At 54.2% G+C, this 17,363-nt stretch overlaps 1 protein-coding gene across 2 annotated transcripts in view; it reads right to left on the bottom strand.

Moving 5' to 3' along the window:
* Window positions 1–6,707: 6,707 nt before the first annotated feature.
* The window catches only part of LARS2 (leucyl-tRNA synthetase 2, mitochondrial), a 148,128-nt gene continuing 137,472 nt past the window's right edge, over window positions 6,708–17,363 (bottom strand). For both annotated transcript variants that reach the window (XM_032867828.1, XM_032867827.1), the window contains exons 20-22: window positions 12,423–12,550; window positions 7,455–7,661; window positions 6,708–7,239 (exon numbers count right to left, since the gene is read on the bottom strand). In XM_032867828.1, coding sequence (XP_032723719.1) covers window positions 7,482–7,661; window positions 12,423–12,550 — 308 coding nt within the window. In that variant the 3' untranslated portion in view covers window positions 6,708–7,239; window positions 7,455–7,481. The remainder of the gene's footprint in view (window positions 7,240–7,454; window positions 7,662–12,422; window positions 12,551–17,363) is intronic.

Here is a 17,363-nt window from a genome sequence, read left to right as displayed (position 1 = left end):
AGTTCATAATAGAAGACGTGGGGACGCCTGGGTGGCTCAGTTCAGCATCTGCCTTCGGCTCAGGTCAAGATCTCAGGGTCCTGGGATCGAGCCCTGCATCAGGCTCCCTGCTCAGTGGGGAGCCTGCTTCTCCCTCTCCCTCTGCCACTCCCTCCTCCCATCATGCTCGCTCACTCTGTCTCATGTTCCCTCTCTCTCTCTCTCTCTCCAATAAATAAAATCTTTAAAAAAAAAATCAAGAAAACTAAGATGTTAACTGACAGCTAAGGGGTTAATCGGTAGGGAATACTGGAAATATGTGGTGACACTTGGCTCAGGCCCTGCTTCTCAGCTGCTTCTCCCAGCCTGTTTCTGCACAGCAGCCCCCCCACTGACAGCAAGCCCCCTCGGGCCCACCCTAGCTCTGCTTCTAGTGGGTGCCTGCCTTTTCCTGATGAGTGACACGCCAGATGCAGTCAATGACATCACTCCTTGGGTCGTCCTGCCTCGCCGACTAACCCCACGGTGTTCAGTACCCCCCACACCCCCATGCTCCCCGTCACCTCCCCATCTGAGGAAGCAGAATCCCTCCCCAGGACATGGTTCTCTCCCTGTCCCATGGGTAGCCCATGGGGTGTGGTGGGGGGGGGGTTCTCTGGAAGGAGCCAGGGCCAGCCAAGGTCAGTGATCCCTTCTGCTGTGCGTGGAAACGAGCTGGGGAAGGTGGTGACCTCGGCCACCATGAGGCCTGCCCAGGCCAGGTCTCCCCGACTACCTTCCTTAGGATTTTCCTAGCAGTGTGTGGGGTTGAGCAAAGTTGACTCCCTGACTTCTAGGTCCTAGTGATGGGGCCCAAAGGCAGCTCCATCTGTCGGCCAGAGGTGATGGCCCCTTGGGAGTGGTCAGTGCCAGGCTGAGTGAGCCCAGACTTTGCAGTGGGCCCTCGCTGAGTTGGGTGCCTTGGGACACCTGGGATACACTCACGCAGCTGTGCACCCCCAGTGGGCTGACCTCCCTGGCCACAGGTCAGCAAGTGTGGGCTGCATGGTTTCTAGGGGGCCCTGGGTTCATGGGAGAGAAAACCAGGACTGTCTTGGAAAATCCAGGAGGTGCATGGGCCAGCTTGCATAAAGGCTTTTGGGCAGCGGTGTGGTGAGCAGGGTCAGAGTCCTGGCTCTCAGGTGTGAGATGAGCGAAGCCCTTCCGGTGGTAAAGCTCGTAGAACAGGGCCTGCCACATAATCAGCTCACAGTAAGTAGTAAATGTTATCACTGCTGATATTGGGGGATCCCAGACCATGGCTCCTACATCCCGGGTGTCCAGGCCAGGCAACGCTCTTGCACAGTCCCAGTGAGAACCGGAATTTAAGTTCAGGGCTTGAGGCTAGGGGAGGTGAGTCAGATGTGCTGGGTCCCCCGGCCAGCTGGGTGACTTCAGCGGGCCTGGTCACCACCTCCCCTGTAGGGCCTCACGATCCCTGCATGCCTCCCCCATGCGGACGGGCCCAGAGGTGTGATGGAAGCCTGGAGGGGCCCCACCCTTGGATCTGGGCCTCTGCCTCCAGGACTGGCCTTTCTCCTTCCAGGCTCTCCCCTTCCCGCCGGCCCCAGCACTGCCCACCCTCCCACCCTTGGGGGATGCCTGCCTCACTCACTGTTGGTCATCCCAGATTCCAAACCCCAGACTCATCAGCTTGGACGAGAGCCTTTAGCCGCCCACCCTTGGAGTGTCGGACAGGGACCCAGCCCATGAAGCAGATGTTTTCTGCTCCTCAGTCTCTGAGGGAGGAAGGGGAGAGCAAACTCTTCTCGTTTTGCCTACCCTGCGCCTTCCCTTGACCTCTAGGGTGCGGTGGGGCTCGTCCATTGGGATGATTGATGTCCTGAGCTGACTTCTGCTGCTGGGAGGACTAGGCTTGCCCTACAAAGCAGGGGAGGGGTGCTGCGAGTGGAATGGGCCCAGATCGGAGTCAAGATACTTCATCATGTACAGCCATGGTCTCAAGCAAGTCTCAGCCCGTCTGAGCCACAGTTTTGTCATCAGCAGAAGGGGGATGAGAAGGCCCCCTGACTGGTCTTGTCCACCGCCCTGAGGCCAGCAGCGCTGCCCTGAGCCGCACAGCGTATTGGCACAAGGCAAGCCAGGGGCGGCTGGGCCTGTTCAGACCCCGTCCGGCATTCCACGATCTTTGAGTCTGGCTGCTGTTCTAGAGCCTTTCCTCTCGTGCAGGCGCGCTGCTTCCTGGGTTCCGAGGGTCACCTCCTCTCCCTGGGGGCACCAACCCCCATAATCCTCTTCATGGGCCGGCTGCTGATGCCCCTTCTCCGGAGACTTTCCTTGAGCTGAGGCGAGTCCCTTTACCCCCAGATGCCCAGGAGTTATCATCCCCACCCCCCAGAAGTGACCCACTGCCAGCGATGGGCCGATGCAAGAAATTCACAAGAGCCCGACCCCTTCTGCAAGGAGGGACACGCCCGCAGGGCCACACGCATGCCAGAGCTCCAGTTCAGAATTCTCTGGATAGAGCAAGAATGAGCCCCAGGGCATCCCACTTCTTGCCTCCCAGGTCAGCAGGTGGGTGCTGCGGGGGAAGCAGGGCCAGGAGCTGGTCCAGGCTCTGGCAGCTCCTCGTGCTATGACTTAGGGAGTCATGACTTGGGCTTCTTTCCTTCTTTATAGGAAGTGGGTCACAATTCCCACTTTGCTACTTCGATGTGGGAAGGTCTGAGTAGTGGCAAAGCCCCTGCAATGCCGTGTGGTACACAAGATGACCCTGTAAGCATGACCTCTCCCAGGAGGAGGAAGTCCGAGGAGGGCAGCTGGCCGAGGAGGGCAGCTGGCGGGGAGGCCAACTGGGGCAGGAACCACGCCCTCTTTGGCCTGTGGTCCCAAACGACCCGTCAGTGAAAAACTTCTGATGTCCTGCTTTCGGTTTGGAGGCCATCTTGCCTGAGCACTGGCCTGCCAAGAGGCCCCTGGGCCACGAAAGGCCCATCAGAGTCTCTGGTGGACTTTGCCACGTGGCCCCCAATCTTGTCCAGCTCACACCACTGGGCCATTGCTCCCAGTAGCCTCAGGCCACCGATCAGGAAACCCCAGGCTGAGGCAGGTGACACAGTGAGGATGATGGCAGCTCCACACAGTCAAGAGGCCCTCCTGCCCCCCATCCCCACCCCCCGCCCCAGCACATCACAGGCTTCCCTTCTAGGAGCTGCTGTGGAGGAAAGGGCTCAGAGGCCACTCGGGAAACCTTCTACTCCAGGTGCCACAGGCAGGCCACCTCACCTAAACCGGACTTGATCTAAAGGCTGAAGTTAGGCTCATGCGTATGGTTTCCAGTTCTTGGCTTTTTGTCCCTGGCTGCATTCTTTCCCATGTCACAATCCCGTGTGTCCTGGGACAAAAGTGACTGGCCAGCGTGGGACCAGAAGAAGGCTGGGAGCTTCCCGGACTCTTGTCAGACTGTGGCCTGGGCTCCCACTTAAAGAAAAGAGGTCCCCAGCACCAAAGAGAGGTCACCGTCCCCCAGATGAAGCCGCAAGACACTAACCAGCAGGCACGAATTGATGGAAGCACATAATGTAAAGGTTTCAGGACAGGAGGAGAAAATACCAAATAATAGGGCTGATTCTACCCAACGGGATTAAAATTCCTCCAATATTACTGTTTAAGTCTTTTTCCTCAATAGGCCTAGGATGTGTATTTTTCTGAATGTTCCCTTCTTTCTGACCAAAGATAATCCCATTCTAGACCATCAGCTTGTTTTTACTCAGGCAAGATTACTCATTATGGCCCATTCTCTCTCTCTCTCTCTTTTTTTAAAGATTTTATTTATTTATTTGACAGAGATCACAAGTTAGCAGAGAGGCAGGCAGAGCAGAGAGCCTGATTCGGGGCTCGATCCCAGGACCCTGAGATCATGACCTGAGCCTAAGGCAGAGGCTTTAACCCACTGAGCCACCCAGGCGCCCTGGGCCATTCTCTTTTATTGAGAGCTTATTCTGTGTCCCGTTCTTGACACACATTCCCCCACTTCACTCTCATACCCCAAGGCGCAGTTTTTACTCCTGTTTTATCGTTGAGAAAACAGAGATTCACTGAGGTTTCAAGTGACAGAATCACGTGGTCGCAAGGCCCCAGAACCCTGGTCTGGTCGACTCTAGGCTCACGTTCTTGGCGGTCATATTGGGTCACCCACCGAGGACCAGAGAGTTCCATGATGGGAATGTTACCTCCTGTTCTACAAGATTCTGAGGCTGAGAGATGCTTGGGAGGGTCACGCACCTGCCCACACTGAGGGGCTGCAAACACCAGCTTTGTGGGGCTGCTTTCTGCTTCTTTAGATTCTAGTGCATACAACAAACAACCTATGTTTTCCTAGTTGGGGACACATCCCAGCTGGCAACTTGCTACGGTGGGAGAAAAAAAGAAAAAGAAAAATCAAGGGGGATAGGACTTTAGCTCCTTCGGATCTTCACAAAATTGTACGTTTTGATAGCTTCCCCCCATTACTGAAGTACCACATGGCCCATACAAGTTTGGAATATGCCAAAAACGTAAAGAGAAGGAAAAAAATGACTCGTAGGACTCTCAACCAATGATTTGTGGGCAAACTTCCTTCTCTCTCTGAAAAAGTTGGAATTTTAAAAAATTATGGTCAGGATCACATTGTGTAAATATACTGATTTATTCGTGAGAAAAAGGTCATATTACATTTTTTTTTCAAAATAAACCACCTTTGGCTGCACCCTAATTTCCTTAACCAGCTCCCCAAGCGTGGGTAATTAAGTTGGGAGGAAGCATGTCTAAGCCCTTGCCCAGCTCATTTATTGTTTTAGGGTCTCAGGGATCAATTTCATTTTCCTTGGAGGATGGTTGGCGCCTAGCGTGGCGGCATTTCCCTGCCATGCGGCTTCCCAGGAGCTGCTTTCCCTATGCATAAACTCTCTCCACTCATTCCCCTCCCATTGCCCATGAACCTGGGCCTCCCACCAGTTTGGCAATAACCTCCACCTCCAGCCCTATGGAACCCACCCTGAGCTCTCGGAAGGCACCCACCTGTGTCCAGGGCTGTGACTTCCCGGCTTTACAGAAGGGAGGCCTCCACAGGGAGAGGCCAGGCCAGACTCTGCTCAGAATGCTGGCTTTTGGCCAACATCTCAATTTCCTGACTGTGGCACTTTGGGCCAAGATGGGCAAATACGGGGGGTGGGGGACGAGGAGTGGGGGACCGGGCAAACACGGCAGGGGTGCATCCGGGGATCTGAAGGCCAGAAGATGTGGGTTTGGATCCCAGTTCTCCTTTTGTGCTGTGGAAACTGAGCAAGGTGTTGAATCCCAGAGCCTGGGTTTCTTTGTTATTTACCAGAGGATAATTCCTTCCCTGTAGGGTTTTTGTGAGAGTTACATGACGTAATACAAGTGAACTTGTTGGGTCCGGTTTTGACCTAATCAAGGCAGTTAATAAAGGACTGAGATCATTCCCCACACCACCTCCCTACCCCCAGGGATTAGCATTCTGTTCCATTGTTCTTTATACCAACCATCTCTAGGAGCACCAAGGAGCTCTTGTTTTCAAAAGGCTTATCCTCTTGCAGAAAAAGTTCTCCAAAGCCATGGTGGGCCAGTCCAGTAGCCTTGAGGCTTTAATGGCCTGTGGCTCTGGCCAGATTTTGTGCAGATAAAGGGCTCCCTGCCCTATCCTGTTGATGGGTTCAAGGCCACTCAGCTTAGTTTAGGAAGAAAACAGGACAACAGAGGAGAAACACTCAAGGCTCCCTCCCTGTATCAAATTTCCGCATCTACTTGCTTAGATCAAATTCACAGGTGGAATAGGGTATGTATACCCACGTGGCCTCTGGGAGCATCTTGAATACCTGCTGGAAAATTCTGGCCCCTGCCTTCCACTCCAGGTCTGGTCTTTCCCAGCTCTGCTCCTTCAGGCTTGGGTCCCACACCAGACTCATCCCAGTGAAGCGGAAGAGAGGGAGAGGAGGGACTCGACATTATGGTTCAGATCCATCAAGTAACCCAGTGGTTTTGGAACTGTGCTGCCCGTTAGAATCACCCGTGCGGCTTTTATGGGTCCCTGATGCCCAAGCACACCTAAGATCCATTACATCAGAATATTGGGGCATGGGGACCGGGCACAGCATCAAGTTGAACGACATCTGGGAACCAGTAACTTAACCACTGCGGCTAATGAGCCTGGACCAGGTTTTTGTCTACCACAAAAGGGACTTGAGTCAGTCCCCCCACACCTCACTTTGGAACTTTCCGTGTGGAGCCAGGCACATGGCCAATGCTTCTGATGATAATGAAACCCCTCGATCTGCTCCCGATTAACTCCCAGAATAGGAAATATGGCGGCCAGTCCAAGATCACACACCTCTGTCCCCAAGTCATACATGACACGCATTTTATTGCAATAAAAAAGGTAATCTGTTAGCTGCCTGACTACAGCCACATCTGAGGCTACTTTTCAGAAAAACGGCATCAGAAAACAAATAGAGGTTTTCAGTGGCACAGAATGGCTGGATTCTCTCCCACTGGCCCATTAAGTATGAATCAGTGGCTCAGGCCGGTTCTGAGAAGGGCACCTAACTGCTGACTTCATAGAAAACCGGATTACTGTAATGTACCCACAACGGGGGTCTGTTCCTAGCCACCTCCTGGGCAGCCAGGCAGCAGCAGCCTGAACATGGAGGCGGTACCCGGTGCTTCTGGCCCACTGGCCCATGGCGAGCGAGCTCATGCTAATACCCGGCATGGGGGCCTACGTCAACGGCGCGGCCATCTGGGGCACATATGAGCAGACTCCCCGTGGGGCTGCGGTGCGCCCTGGGCCGGGTTCCAGCTGAGCTCAGAACCGACGTGCTTCTGCTACACCACGCAGCACATCTAACACCCTGGCGGAGGGTGGAGGTGGTGCTTCACCGGGAGCTGGCAACAGAGCTGGCCCGGCAGTGGGGACAACTGCGGAGGGACCCGCCCCGCCTGCCTTCGGGTGCAAAGCAGCTTCTGCAGACCATCTTGAATATTTGGACATGACCCCCATGGCTCCTCCGTCTAGCCGGAAAGCGAGGGGACCATCTGATACGATGCCCAGGCCTTCACCTGTCCAACACTGGCTGTCCTCGCTGCTCCCGTGCCTGTGGGTCCTCAGTTTACCGTCATGTCCCTGGAGTGTGCAATTTCTAGGAGTCAGAGCTCCCAGGCTGCTTGCCACGTGCATTCTCACTTGCTTCTCTTCTCGCCTTCCTGCAGACACCCAGGAAACACCCAGCAGTTCCTCTGGTGGCTTCCTCCAGCTGCTGCGGCTGCCCAAGTCCTCAGTCTCCGATCCTCTGCCCACACCCACCCTCACCCCTGCACCGGGCCCCACCGCACAGGCTCACCGCCCAAGCCTGACCAGCAGAGCGCGGAGGTAAACATTCAGGATGTCAGTGGCTGCCCCGCCCTGGGCCCGCACAGGCCTCCTTCCTCAGGGGCGCCCCCTGCAGTCAGTCCTGCACCAGGAAGTTGATGAGGGCTGTTCTGGGGGACAGGAAAGCCTTCTTAATGCTTCGCCCCTGCAAGAGCCTGGCACCCAGCTCGCTTTGGAGGACGAGCTCACGGACTTTGTCCTGGTCCTGCGCAACACCCTGGGGCACCGGGATCTTGCCGTGGTGTTTGTTGTTGATCTGAGAAGGAGAAAATCGAGACAAATGATGAGCAGCATCCTGAGGGTGACAGGTGGCCCCCAGGAAGATGCGGCACCAGCTTCCCCAGAGGACAGAGGGCAGCGATGATAGGAGTAATGCCTGAAGACCCCAGACTGGGAGAGAGAGGATGGGGGCGCCCCGGCACGGAGTGCATGTGTGTGGGCACCACACCTGGAGTGCGCTCTGTCCCAGCTGTGCTGGAAATCAGGTCAAAATCCTCAGCGGCTTCCAGGGGGCAGAGGGATGGTTGTGTCACTGGGGATCGACTCTAAGTTTTGCGCACAGCGAGTGTCACTGAAGATTTTATCTAGGTCTTGGCGGGGCACCAGCTCCTGGGGAAGGCAGGTAAACTCCCTGCCACAGGCCTGGTTCCAGAACGGTGTGAGTCTGGTGTGGGACCCGAGCCTGGGGACAGGGAAACTGGACCCACATCACTTTAACTCAGCCTTGCTGAGAACAGGTGGGTCCAGCTGCTGACATCAGTGGCTGTTCTGAGCACCGGTCAATAAGGACACGCTGGGGAAGGAGCTCTCAGGGCCCACACGGCTTCTGAACCTCCATGCTTCAAATCCTCCATCCCACCGCTCCCCTAAGAACTCTTTCACTAACGCCCCTGGTTTTTTTTTTGTTGTTGTTTTCTGTTTTTTGTTTTTAACTGGGAAAATACAGTCACCGTATAATGAAAAGTTACCAGCAATAACTTCTCAGGTTTCAACCGAAGCCTATCAGGTGTCCCTCATCACCCACTCCATTTTCTCAGATGCACGGAGAACTTAGTGGCATTTTTCTTGGTTGCATCAACTTACATCGCTGGGTGGGAGCCCCAAAGATGTCAACATGTTGTGTCCTGAAATATTCTAGAAAATGGTTCTCCTAAAAAAGTCCGAGTCTCTCGGATGCAGGGTTTTGGTGTCCTAGAGCTGTGGGACTAGGGCTGCTGTTCAAAGGACAGTGCCACCGCCCCCCACCATCTTGTTTCTAAGCCAACAGAAGCTGCCTTCTTTCAGGACCACGTGCTGGCTTTGACCAAGACCTCAAGACCTCCTGTCTTGTCACACCAAAGCCGTGCTCTTCGTGAAGTCCCGGGGGCCCCAAACACGGCATTCTTAGAACTGGTGCTTGTTCCCGAGTCGCGGCTTCAGCTTGGGCTCTCGGTTCTCAGTCGGGGAAGAGGGGCCCAGGGCAAGGGCTCCTCTGGGCGTCGGAGGAGAGAACACATGCTCTTGTGCAGACCCTCAGGCCTAGACTTCAGTTTTCTCTTCTTTAAGGATGGAATCCTCTGGATCACTGAGGGAGAAAACCTGTCTGAAGGGACCAGCTGACTAGGCCTTACGCGCCCGTATCCCTCGGGACTCCCGGCCACGATGGAAGGAGCCAGTGTGGGGTGTCCTCTTCCGTACACGGCCTTAGCACCATGATCCTAAATACTTCTAGACACAGTGCTTCCCTGGAGCCTGGGGGCTGACCTTCAGCTGTCGCTGGGGAGACCTGTCCAGGGAGCGGAGTCATTCCTGACCCCAGCTGGGGCAGGGGTGGGGCTTGTGGCCTCGGGATATGTCCAGGGAGCCCAGCAGGCCTTCCCACGTGGCCCCGGGGACCCTCTCCTGGCTTCTGGCTCCTGGGACTCCCCCAAGTTGCCTTACTCAGGGCAGGCCCCTCAGAGCGAGTGGGTCCCCATCATGCTGCATCTCCGGGCACGAGGCACCAGTTAAATGGACAACCGAAGCCCAGGTGGGATTCCACACTGGACTTGGCCTTCAGGGGCCTAAAGGGAAAGCAGCTCTTTCAAATCACCTCAGATAGTGGCCATCTGACTTGAGAGAAGTCTTCCAGTCCCCATCTGGTGGCCCTGCAAGCTTCCATCTCTGCCACCTCCTCTCATTACTCACAGCGTCGGGCCAAGGCCTCAGTACTGTTCTCCCAGACTTTTCCAAATGCTGCCTGATGGGCCGCTGGCAGAGAGCACTGCCCCCGCCCCAACCATGGCCACCCAGTGACACAAGGGGCAGCCCTGTGACAGCTGTGGACAATGAAAGCTCCCGCTGACTTAGCTCTCACTTCGTGCCCGGGTCTGAGCCACTTGATCCACCCGAGCCAACCTGTTTCTCCTCCCACAAGCCTGTGAGGGACAGGCATGACGGCTCTGTGCCCATTTTATAGACGGGGAAGCCGAGGCACACAAGGTGAAGACACTTCACCCAGCCAGTGGTGGAGATGGGATGGATGACCGCCTGGGTCCTCTCCTCTCCCTGGTCAGATGCCCTGCCAGTCCCCCAACCCTCTCAGGGGTGGAGCCTGGCCTTCTCCCCAATGGCCTATGCTCCCCTCTCCATGGCTCCCAGTCCTAGCATCACTGAGGGCTTTCCCTGCCTTTGCTTCTGCTGATCAGGCATCCTCCCACCAGGGAAACACTGCTCCTCGAGCCCAGGCCCCACACCCCCTTGCGGTAATGGCCCCGACTTCCAGAAGCAGAGATGTCCACACTAGTAGCTGGGGACCCTGCCATCTCCCCCGGGGCTTGGGCCCCCTTCTGCCGCCCTTCCCTCACCTGTAAAACGGACTTGGTCACACAGCTGCCTCGTCTGTGACATGGGTAACCCAGCCCACTCCCAGGGCTGTGGTGCGGGGTCAACGAGTCAGTATCTGGAAAAGTTCTTAGGGCAGTGCCTGGCCCTTAGTCGGCACTCACTGCTTGTTCGTGGGTTTTGTCATTAGAGCGTCCAGAAGCAGGCCAAGCAGCTCCTGGCAACGTCTGATCTAATTCTTTCCACAACAGGCAGAGCTGGGCGCAGTGCTTGCCTCCTTTCATCACTGAGGAAACAGAGGCCTACAAAAGTATCTTGTAAAATGGGAGACTTCCAAGCAGGACAGTCTCATTCCCAAGCTCCATGCCTTAACCTGAAAGTTACAGAAACTGCCCGTGCGTGTGCCCATCATGAGCCCTTTACACCGTCCCTCCTGGGCACTGAGCTGGTCAATGCTGAGGCAGCGCCTCTGAGCTGGGGACCCCCAGGGCTGGGCCCAGCCCTGCATACCACGGGCACAGAGAACACGGACATGGCAACCCGAACCACGCGGAATGACACCATACTGTCACCACACCTGCTATTTCTGCCCAGGGCACCAACCGAGATCACATGGACACAGAACACAGGCCGCCACGGAAGTTCCGCCACGGGGCACGGTGCCCCGAGCTAGAGGTTCTCCCCATGGGGGAACCCGCAGGGCATCCTACTCACAGCCTAAACTTCGGGTTTTCATTTCCACGATAATCTGAAACCATTTTACCGACAACCAGAACGAGATGTCTTTTCTGCAGCGACTAAAGCAGAACGGTATTTGATAGGCTCCAACTTCGTTTTCTCAAGTTAGCACTTCCTCACGCTGAGGACGAGTTCTCAGGGGCACCCGAGATCATTTCTTATAAACGTTATTTAAGGTAAAGAAACTTCTCTGTGTCACCAGGCTATTTTTGGTTTTGAAGCTTTGGGGAAGGAGCCTACCGGGGCAGGCCCACGTCCTCCCCTCCTTGGGGGGAGCAAAGTGGGGTTGCAGTGGGGGAACGAGGTGTCAGGGGAGGTGGTGTGGAGAGAAAGCGGCTGGGAAGGGTCCGGGTCTCCGCGTGGAGCCGTCTTTCTAAACACCAACCTGCAGCCTGGGCCCAGGGTTTGCACAGAGGCAGAAGAGCTGGGGACTGGCCGACTGGGCCCCTGTGAGGCTGGGCTCACCCTCAGCTCCTGGGTGGTGTGGTCCTGGCCCTTTTCACCATTTGCAGTGGTTTTATTTATTTTTCTTTCCTTTTCCCTCTCCCACTCGGCTTTTATTTTTCTTTCCTTTTTATTTATTTATTTTTATTATTTATTTTATTTATTATTATTATTTATTAATTATTATTATTATTAATTTTATTTATTTATTTTTATTACCTTTTCCCTCTCTCCCACTCGGCTTTCGGCGCCATCAGGGCAGGGAGGCTATCTGTCCTGTTTGATCTTTGTACCCACCAGAGCCTGGCACCGTGCCTGATGCACAGCAGGTCACGTGATCATTACTGACCAATGAGCAAATCACCTCAGGACCAGCGACCAACTTCTCCAAGCCAAATTTCTCAAGTGAAATCAATGAGAAGGGAAACTCCTACCTGACCGAGTGGTAAGAGTTCAATGAAATCTTGGATGTGAAGGGCCTGGCCCCACGTGTGGTTCAGAGATGGGCCAAGAGGGCCCCGTTTCCCTTTCCCTCTTCAGACACGTCAGCATTAAAAATTCCTGATAATGTGTTTCAGAGTAAACACATTAAAGATGTAAAAATTACATAAAGGATAAACTATCTGAGTTATGTGCTCTGTAAAAGGTTGGAATATAAAACTACTTTTATGCATCTGTAATGACGTAATTTACCAAAAAAAAGAAAGAAAGAAAGAAATTAAAGAAAAAAAAGGAACATTCTGGAGCTGTTCTGAAATAGCTTTCCCAGTGAGGTGTTCCCTCTCCGCCAACCACTCACCATCCCCCTCCTCCCTAAACGAAGCAAGAGCTGAGGAGGAGACTGGAACGCTGAGGGAAGAGGGCAAGGCGATCCGAACTTCTGATGTGGGGCAGGGTTATGTCACAGACTCGCAGTGCGTGGTGACCCCTCAAAGCCGAAATGTACGAGCGTAAGACAGGCGGGGAATGGTCTGGCCGAGTCAGGCCGGGTGGGCTAGAAAGGCCTGACCACCTGGCTGTGGGGGACACTCACCAGGACGGCCATCTCCACCACATCCGGCTGCTGAAGGAACTGCGGGTCCACAGCCGGCCAGGCCTGCAGCAGCACACCGGCATCCCAGGCGTAGTGGGCACACAGCTTCCCAGGAACCTGCGCCAGGCCTGCAACATCAAGGCACAGTCGGTGAGGGCACACACGAGGCTCATGGGAGCAGAGTACACAGCTTTTGCCCCAATGCAGCCTGGCTTGGAGCTGCCCGGGGAGGCTGCACCTCGGCTTTACACAGCCTACTGGGGGCCCCCACTTACGTTGGCCTGGCTTATCATCTGGGCTTAGGGGTACCCCCTCCCCATTTAAACAGTACCCAGAGCTGTAGAGATGGATGGACACTTGGTTCTAAAGTGTGCATTTAGGGGGGACACCTGGGTGGCTCAGCTGGCTAAGCGTCTGCCTTTGGCTCGGGTCATGATCCCTGGGTCCTGGAATCAAGTCCCGCCTCGGGCTCCCTGCTTAGCGGGGAGCCTGCTTCTCCCTCTCCTTCTCCCTCTCCCTCTGTGCTTTCCCTCCCTCTCTCTCTCTCTCAAATAAATAAATAAAATCTTTAAAAATCTTAAAAAATCTTTAAAAATAAAAACCAAGTGAGACTCGGAAAAAGCAAGGCTGCTGATTTTCCTTGGTCTCTGCAGTTCTGCTGATGAAGGCACGTCTTTGTGCTCCTGAGAGTGGCTCCCAAAATAACGAGCCACGCTCACTTCCTTTCCTGCCTATGAAGACTTGTGGTCTGCGAGGGCCTCCTAGCTGGTCCTTTCACTCACAATCACGGGTGCCAACATGCCGGGAACAGCAAGGATCTCAGCCTTCACACTACGCTTCTTCTCAAGAGGGGCTGCCAATGGCCTTGGCTCAGGATGGATCAAATGTGAGGCAGCAGTGAGGAAGGAAACCCCCAAGAGCCTTGTGTCCTACAGTGTTTCATGCTGCAGCCCCCAAGCTGAGGCGGCCGTACTCAGCATCCACAAGGCTGTACGGGAACTCCAGGGGACTTCAGCCACGGGGCTGCTCGCAGGGAATGTTTTGACTGCAAAGCCTCCGCTGATCCCATGAGCACAAGAGATGACCCCAAAATGTGCAGGAAATACACCCATCAGAAAACCGTGGACACATGCCCCTGCCTCCTCATCCTCCCAGAGGAGGGCCCTAGGCCGGGGCTGGCAGTGAACGTGGCGGCGTGCCCAGGCTGGGGCAGAGCCATGGCCGGTGCATGGCCTTCATCTTGTGAATGGCTTTTCCAGGGGTGGGAGAGAGGGGATGGTGGTGGCCCTGCACCCCTCCCCCCTGAGCCCAGGAGATGCATTTGAGGGAGGGGCCCACGCCTCACGGGTGGTCTGAGGCCAACTGCAAGACGGAGGGACCAAATCCCAACCAAGGCCAGTGCCTGGAACACTGGGGCTGGGACTGACAACGTTTTCTTTTCCTTGAGGGCAAAAGTAATGCATGCTCCTTGCAGACAATTTATAAAAGGTCAAACTAGAGAGAAGAAAATCACGTTCACCTGCATAGCATTTTTTAAACTTCTGATTTTTTTTTTCAAAAGATTTTAATTATTTATTTTGAGAGAGAGAGAGCAGAGAGAGAGGCGGAGGGAGAGAGAGAATCTCCCGCAGATTCCACATGGGCTCGGCCCCACGACCCCGAGATCATGACCTGAGCTGAAATCAAGAGCCAGACGCTTAACTGACTGAGCCACCCAGGTGCCCCTAAACTTCGGATTCTGAAGAACAGTAATGCATTTAATGAACAGTGTATAACGCAACCCCACCAAACTGAACCACTACCACCAAGATCATGCTGTATATGTAGTTTTGTATTCCTTTTGTTTCGTTATTTTAAAATAATAGTGAATTTCACGGAAAAGGAGGATATGCAGTAGCAGGCATCATGTGACCCTAGTTTTATTAAATATTTCTACGAACGGGTAAAAGGTCGGAGAGAAGAAAGCAGAAGGGCATCGGTGATTCTACTCAGGAGACGGAATCATAGGTGATTCTTCCTCTTAAAGCTTTATAAACTCTCTGCAAAAAACATTTATTATTTTGGTCATTTGAAAAGACATTTCGAAAGCAAGTTTTCCCACACTGTGAGATGGGTTCACGATTTCTCTTCTGGTTTCTTTTGAAGGCTACATTTTGTTCCCCGTTTCACTTTTGAACCCAGACTTGTTTCATTTTGTGCGTGAAGTGAGGGAGCATTGGGGCGCCTGGGTGGCTCAGTCAGGTAAGTGTCTGCCTTCGGCTCAGGTCATGATCCTGGGGTCCTGGGATCGAGTCCTGCATCGGGCTCCCTGATCAGCAGGGACCCTGCTTCTCCCTCTCCCCCATCCCCTCCCCCTGTTCTCTCTCTCTCTCTCTCCAATAAATAAATAGAATCTTGAAGTGCAGGAACATTACACGGCCAATTTTCCAAACCTAATTCGGAGCGCAAACCTTCTCTTCCCTATCGGTTTGTGATGTTTCTTCTACACTATCTTGTACCAGGGGTGGTTTCAGGACCATCCACAGCTGCTACACGAAACTGCTCAAGGTGGTCATCCACGACACGTGGGCGCACAGGCCGGAAGGTGGACGGACACACCGTTCCCTTGAGAGAGTCTTTGTGCCAAAAAAACGGGTCAGCCTCACTCGGATGTGTGCTCTGTGACACAGCAGATCTGCGTTCTGAGCTCAAGCTGCTTATCTCATTGGTAGATGGTTACAGCTGGTTCCCACACCGGGTCCACGGCCCCCTCTGAGCAGCACCGAGCTGCTCCACTCTGGGACCTCTGTCCTGATTCCCGGGCTAGTGTCACAGATGTCGGTGTGGCCCGTTCTGTGTTTCCTCTCTGGCACTCTCGTCGTAAGCCTATGCTGAGAGTCCGTCTGTGGGGAGGGAAGGCCCGTCAGAGTCTGGGGATCGAGTGGTGTCCGAGATGTATTCCTGGGCCCCAGCTGGCCCCTGTGCCCTGGGCTTCCAGAACTTACTAAGGAAGCTATTCCATTGCTAATAAGCTGTTTGGCCAGAACCGAAAGGAGCTTCCTGCTCGGTCCTCAGAAAGGGCACCATGACGACTCCCATCTAAATACGAAATGGGAGGTCACAGAAGGGAGATAATTGTTTCTATTCTTCAACAGGCTGGCCCCGTAAGGCTCGTCCTGTGACCCAGCTGCCGTGGGAAGGATTCCAGAACCTCCACATGGTCATCGTACAGGACACCTCGGAGATGAGAGGGCCTTGGACACAAATGTTTTGGGCAGAAGCTGTTGCAAATTCCACTTAAAAAAAAAAAAAAAATGAGGAAGCCCGGCCTTCCTGGAGCAGCCCGGATGCTTATTTATAGGGGCCTGGGTCCCTGCCAGAGTTTGCATGTAGACGGGAGCGGGGCCGTCCTGCTCAGCGGGGCGGAACAGAAACTCCCAGCTCCGGGTTCCCTACCAACTCTGTAGGGAAGGAAAAACACCCAACGTTTGCATCGCAGATACGATGGTGTCTTTACATGACATGCGCCAGGTTGAGAGCTGGCCTTTGGACAGCACCTGGAGAAAGTCTGACCGTGGGCTGGGATGCGTCAGGGCCCCGGTGCTCAGGGCCACCACCCAGGGCCGGCTGTTGCCTGTGGCCTCCCCGTTCCTGCCCCTCCTCTGGGAGAGCTGTTGTCGTCAGACCTTCCTCGGAAACGACCCCTCTTATGCTCCGAGAGCTGGGGAGGTCACCATGCCACCGTGGCACCCTGGAGCAGGTGCTGGGACGGGCTTAGTGTCTGGGGATGGCAGCCTCTCTTGCTGGCCACCAGTGGACCTGCTTCTACCCTGCACCCCTGTGCTCGTGCACGCGCACGTGCACACACACACACACACACACACACACACACGGCTGGACTTGGGGACTCCACTGAGCCTCATCCAGCCCTGGTGATTAAAAAAAAATGGACAGGATAGGAAGTTGGCTCCTTTCAGCCTTTACCCGCCGAAGGAACTCCACGGATGTTATTTTGAGATAACGACACTGACGCCACACACATACTCGTACGTAAAATGCCATCTGGATGTCAATGAGAACTTTTGCGCTGCAATGATCACACACATACCCCTACACGATTTGTATGTTTGTAATTGTGCTGGAATTAAGGGATACGGCACATATGTACAGCAAAACATGAAGCTACGCTACTTTCATTTCACAAAGAGAAATGGATTGGAGGCAGCAGCCTGATGGTTTGGGATAACGAGTCCATTCTGAATGCCTCAGGGGGTGCCCCTTGCTGTCGCCTCACAATTACAGTGCTGATGGGAGACCCGGAGCCCGCACCAGGTAAAGCCTGAGGCAGGAATCCAGACAGAAGGAAGTCACTGCACAGCCATGAGAGGGGCCAGAAAGACAGAAACAGAGACCTTACCCCCACACTGTCAAGAACTTGTATTTTGGACAAGAGGCTAAACTCAAAGCAGCACAAGAAGTAGCAGAAGAAGGACAAGCACCCAAGTGTCCACGAGTAGAAGACGACTTGACTTCTGGAACATCGCAGGGTGGCACACAACGTGGCTGATAAGAAAGGGTCCGGCCAAAGTACCGACATAGAACAACTCCAAACACAGAGCGAGAAAACCATTTGTATGGCGGGCCAACATTCGCATTAAGAACAGATGCGCACTGAAGACATGAACAGAAATTTCTGCAAAGAAGACATCCAGATGGCCAACAGACACATTTAAAAGGTGCTCCACATCACTCGGCATCAGGGAAATACTAATCAAACCCACAACGAGATACCACCTCACACCAGTCAGAACGGCTAAAATTAACAAGTTTGGAAACCACAGATGCTGGCGAGGATGCGGAGAAAGGGGAACCCTCCTACACTGTTGGTGGGAATGCAAGCTGGTGCAGCCACTCTGGAAAACAGCATGGAGGTTCCTCAAAAAGTTGAAAATAGAGCTACCC

Source organism: Lontra canadensis, unplaced genomic scaffold (assembly GCF_010015895.1).
Source record: "Lontra canadensis isolate GAN:19392208 unplaced genomic scaffold, GSC_riverotter_1.0 scaffold35, whole genome shotgun sequence".
Classification (NCBI taxonomy): domain Eukaryota; kingdom Metazoa; phylum Chordata; class Mammalia; order Carnivora; family Mustelidae; genus Lontra; species Lontra canadensis.
This window is presented reverse-complemented; position numbering and strand designations above follow the sequence as displayed.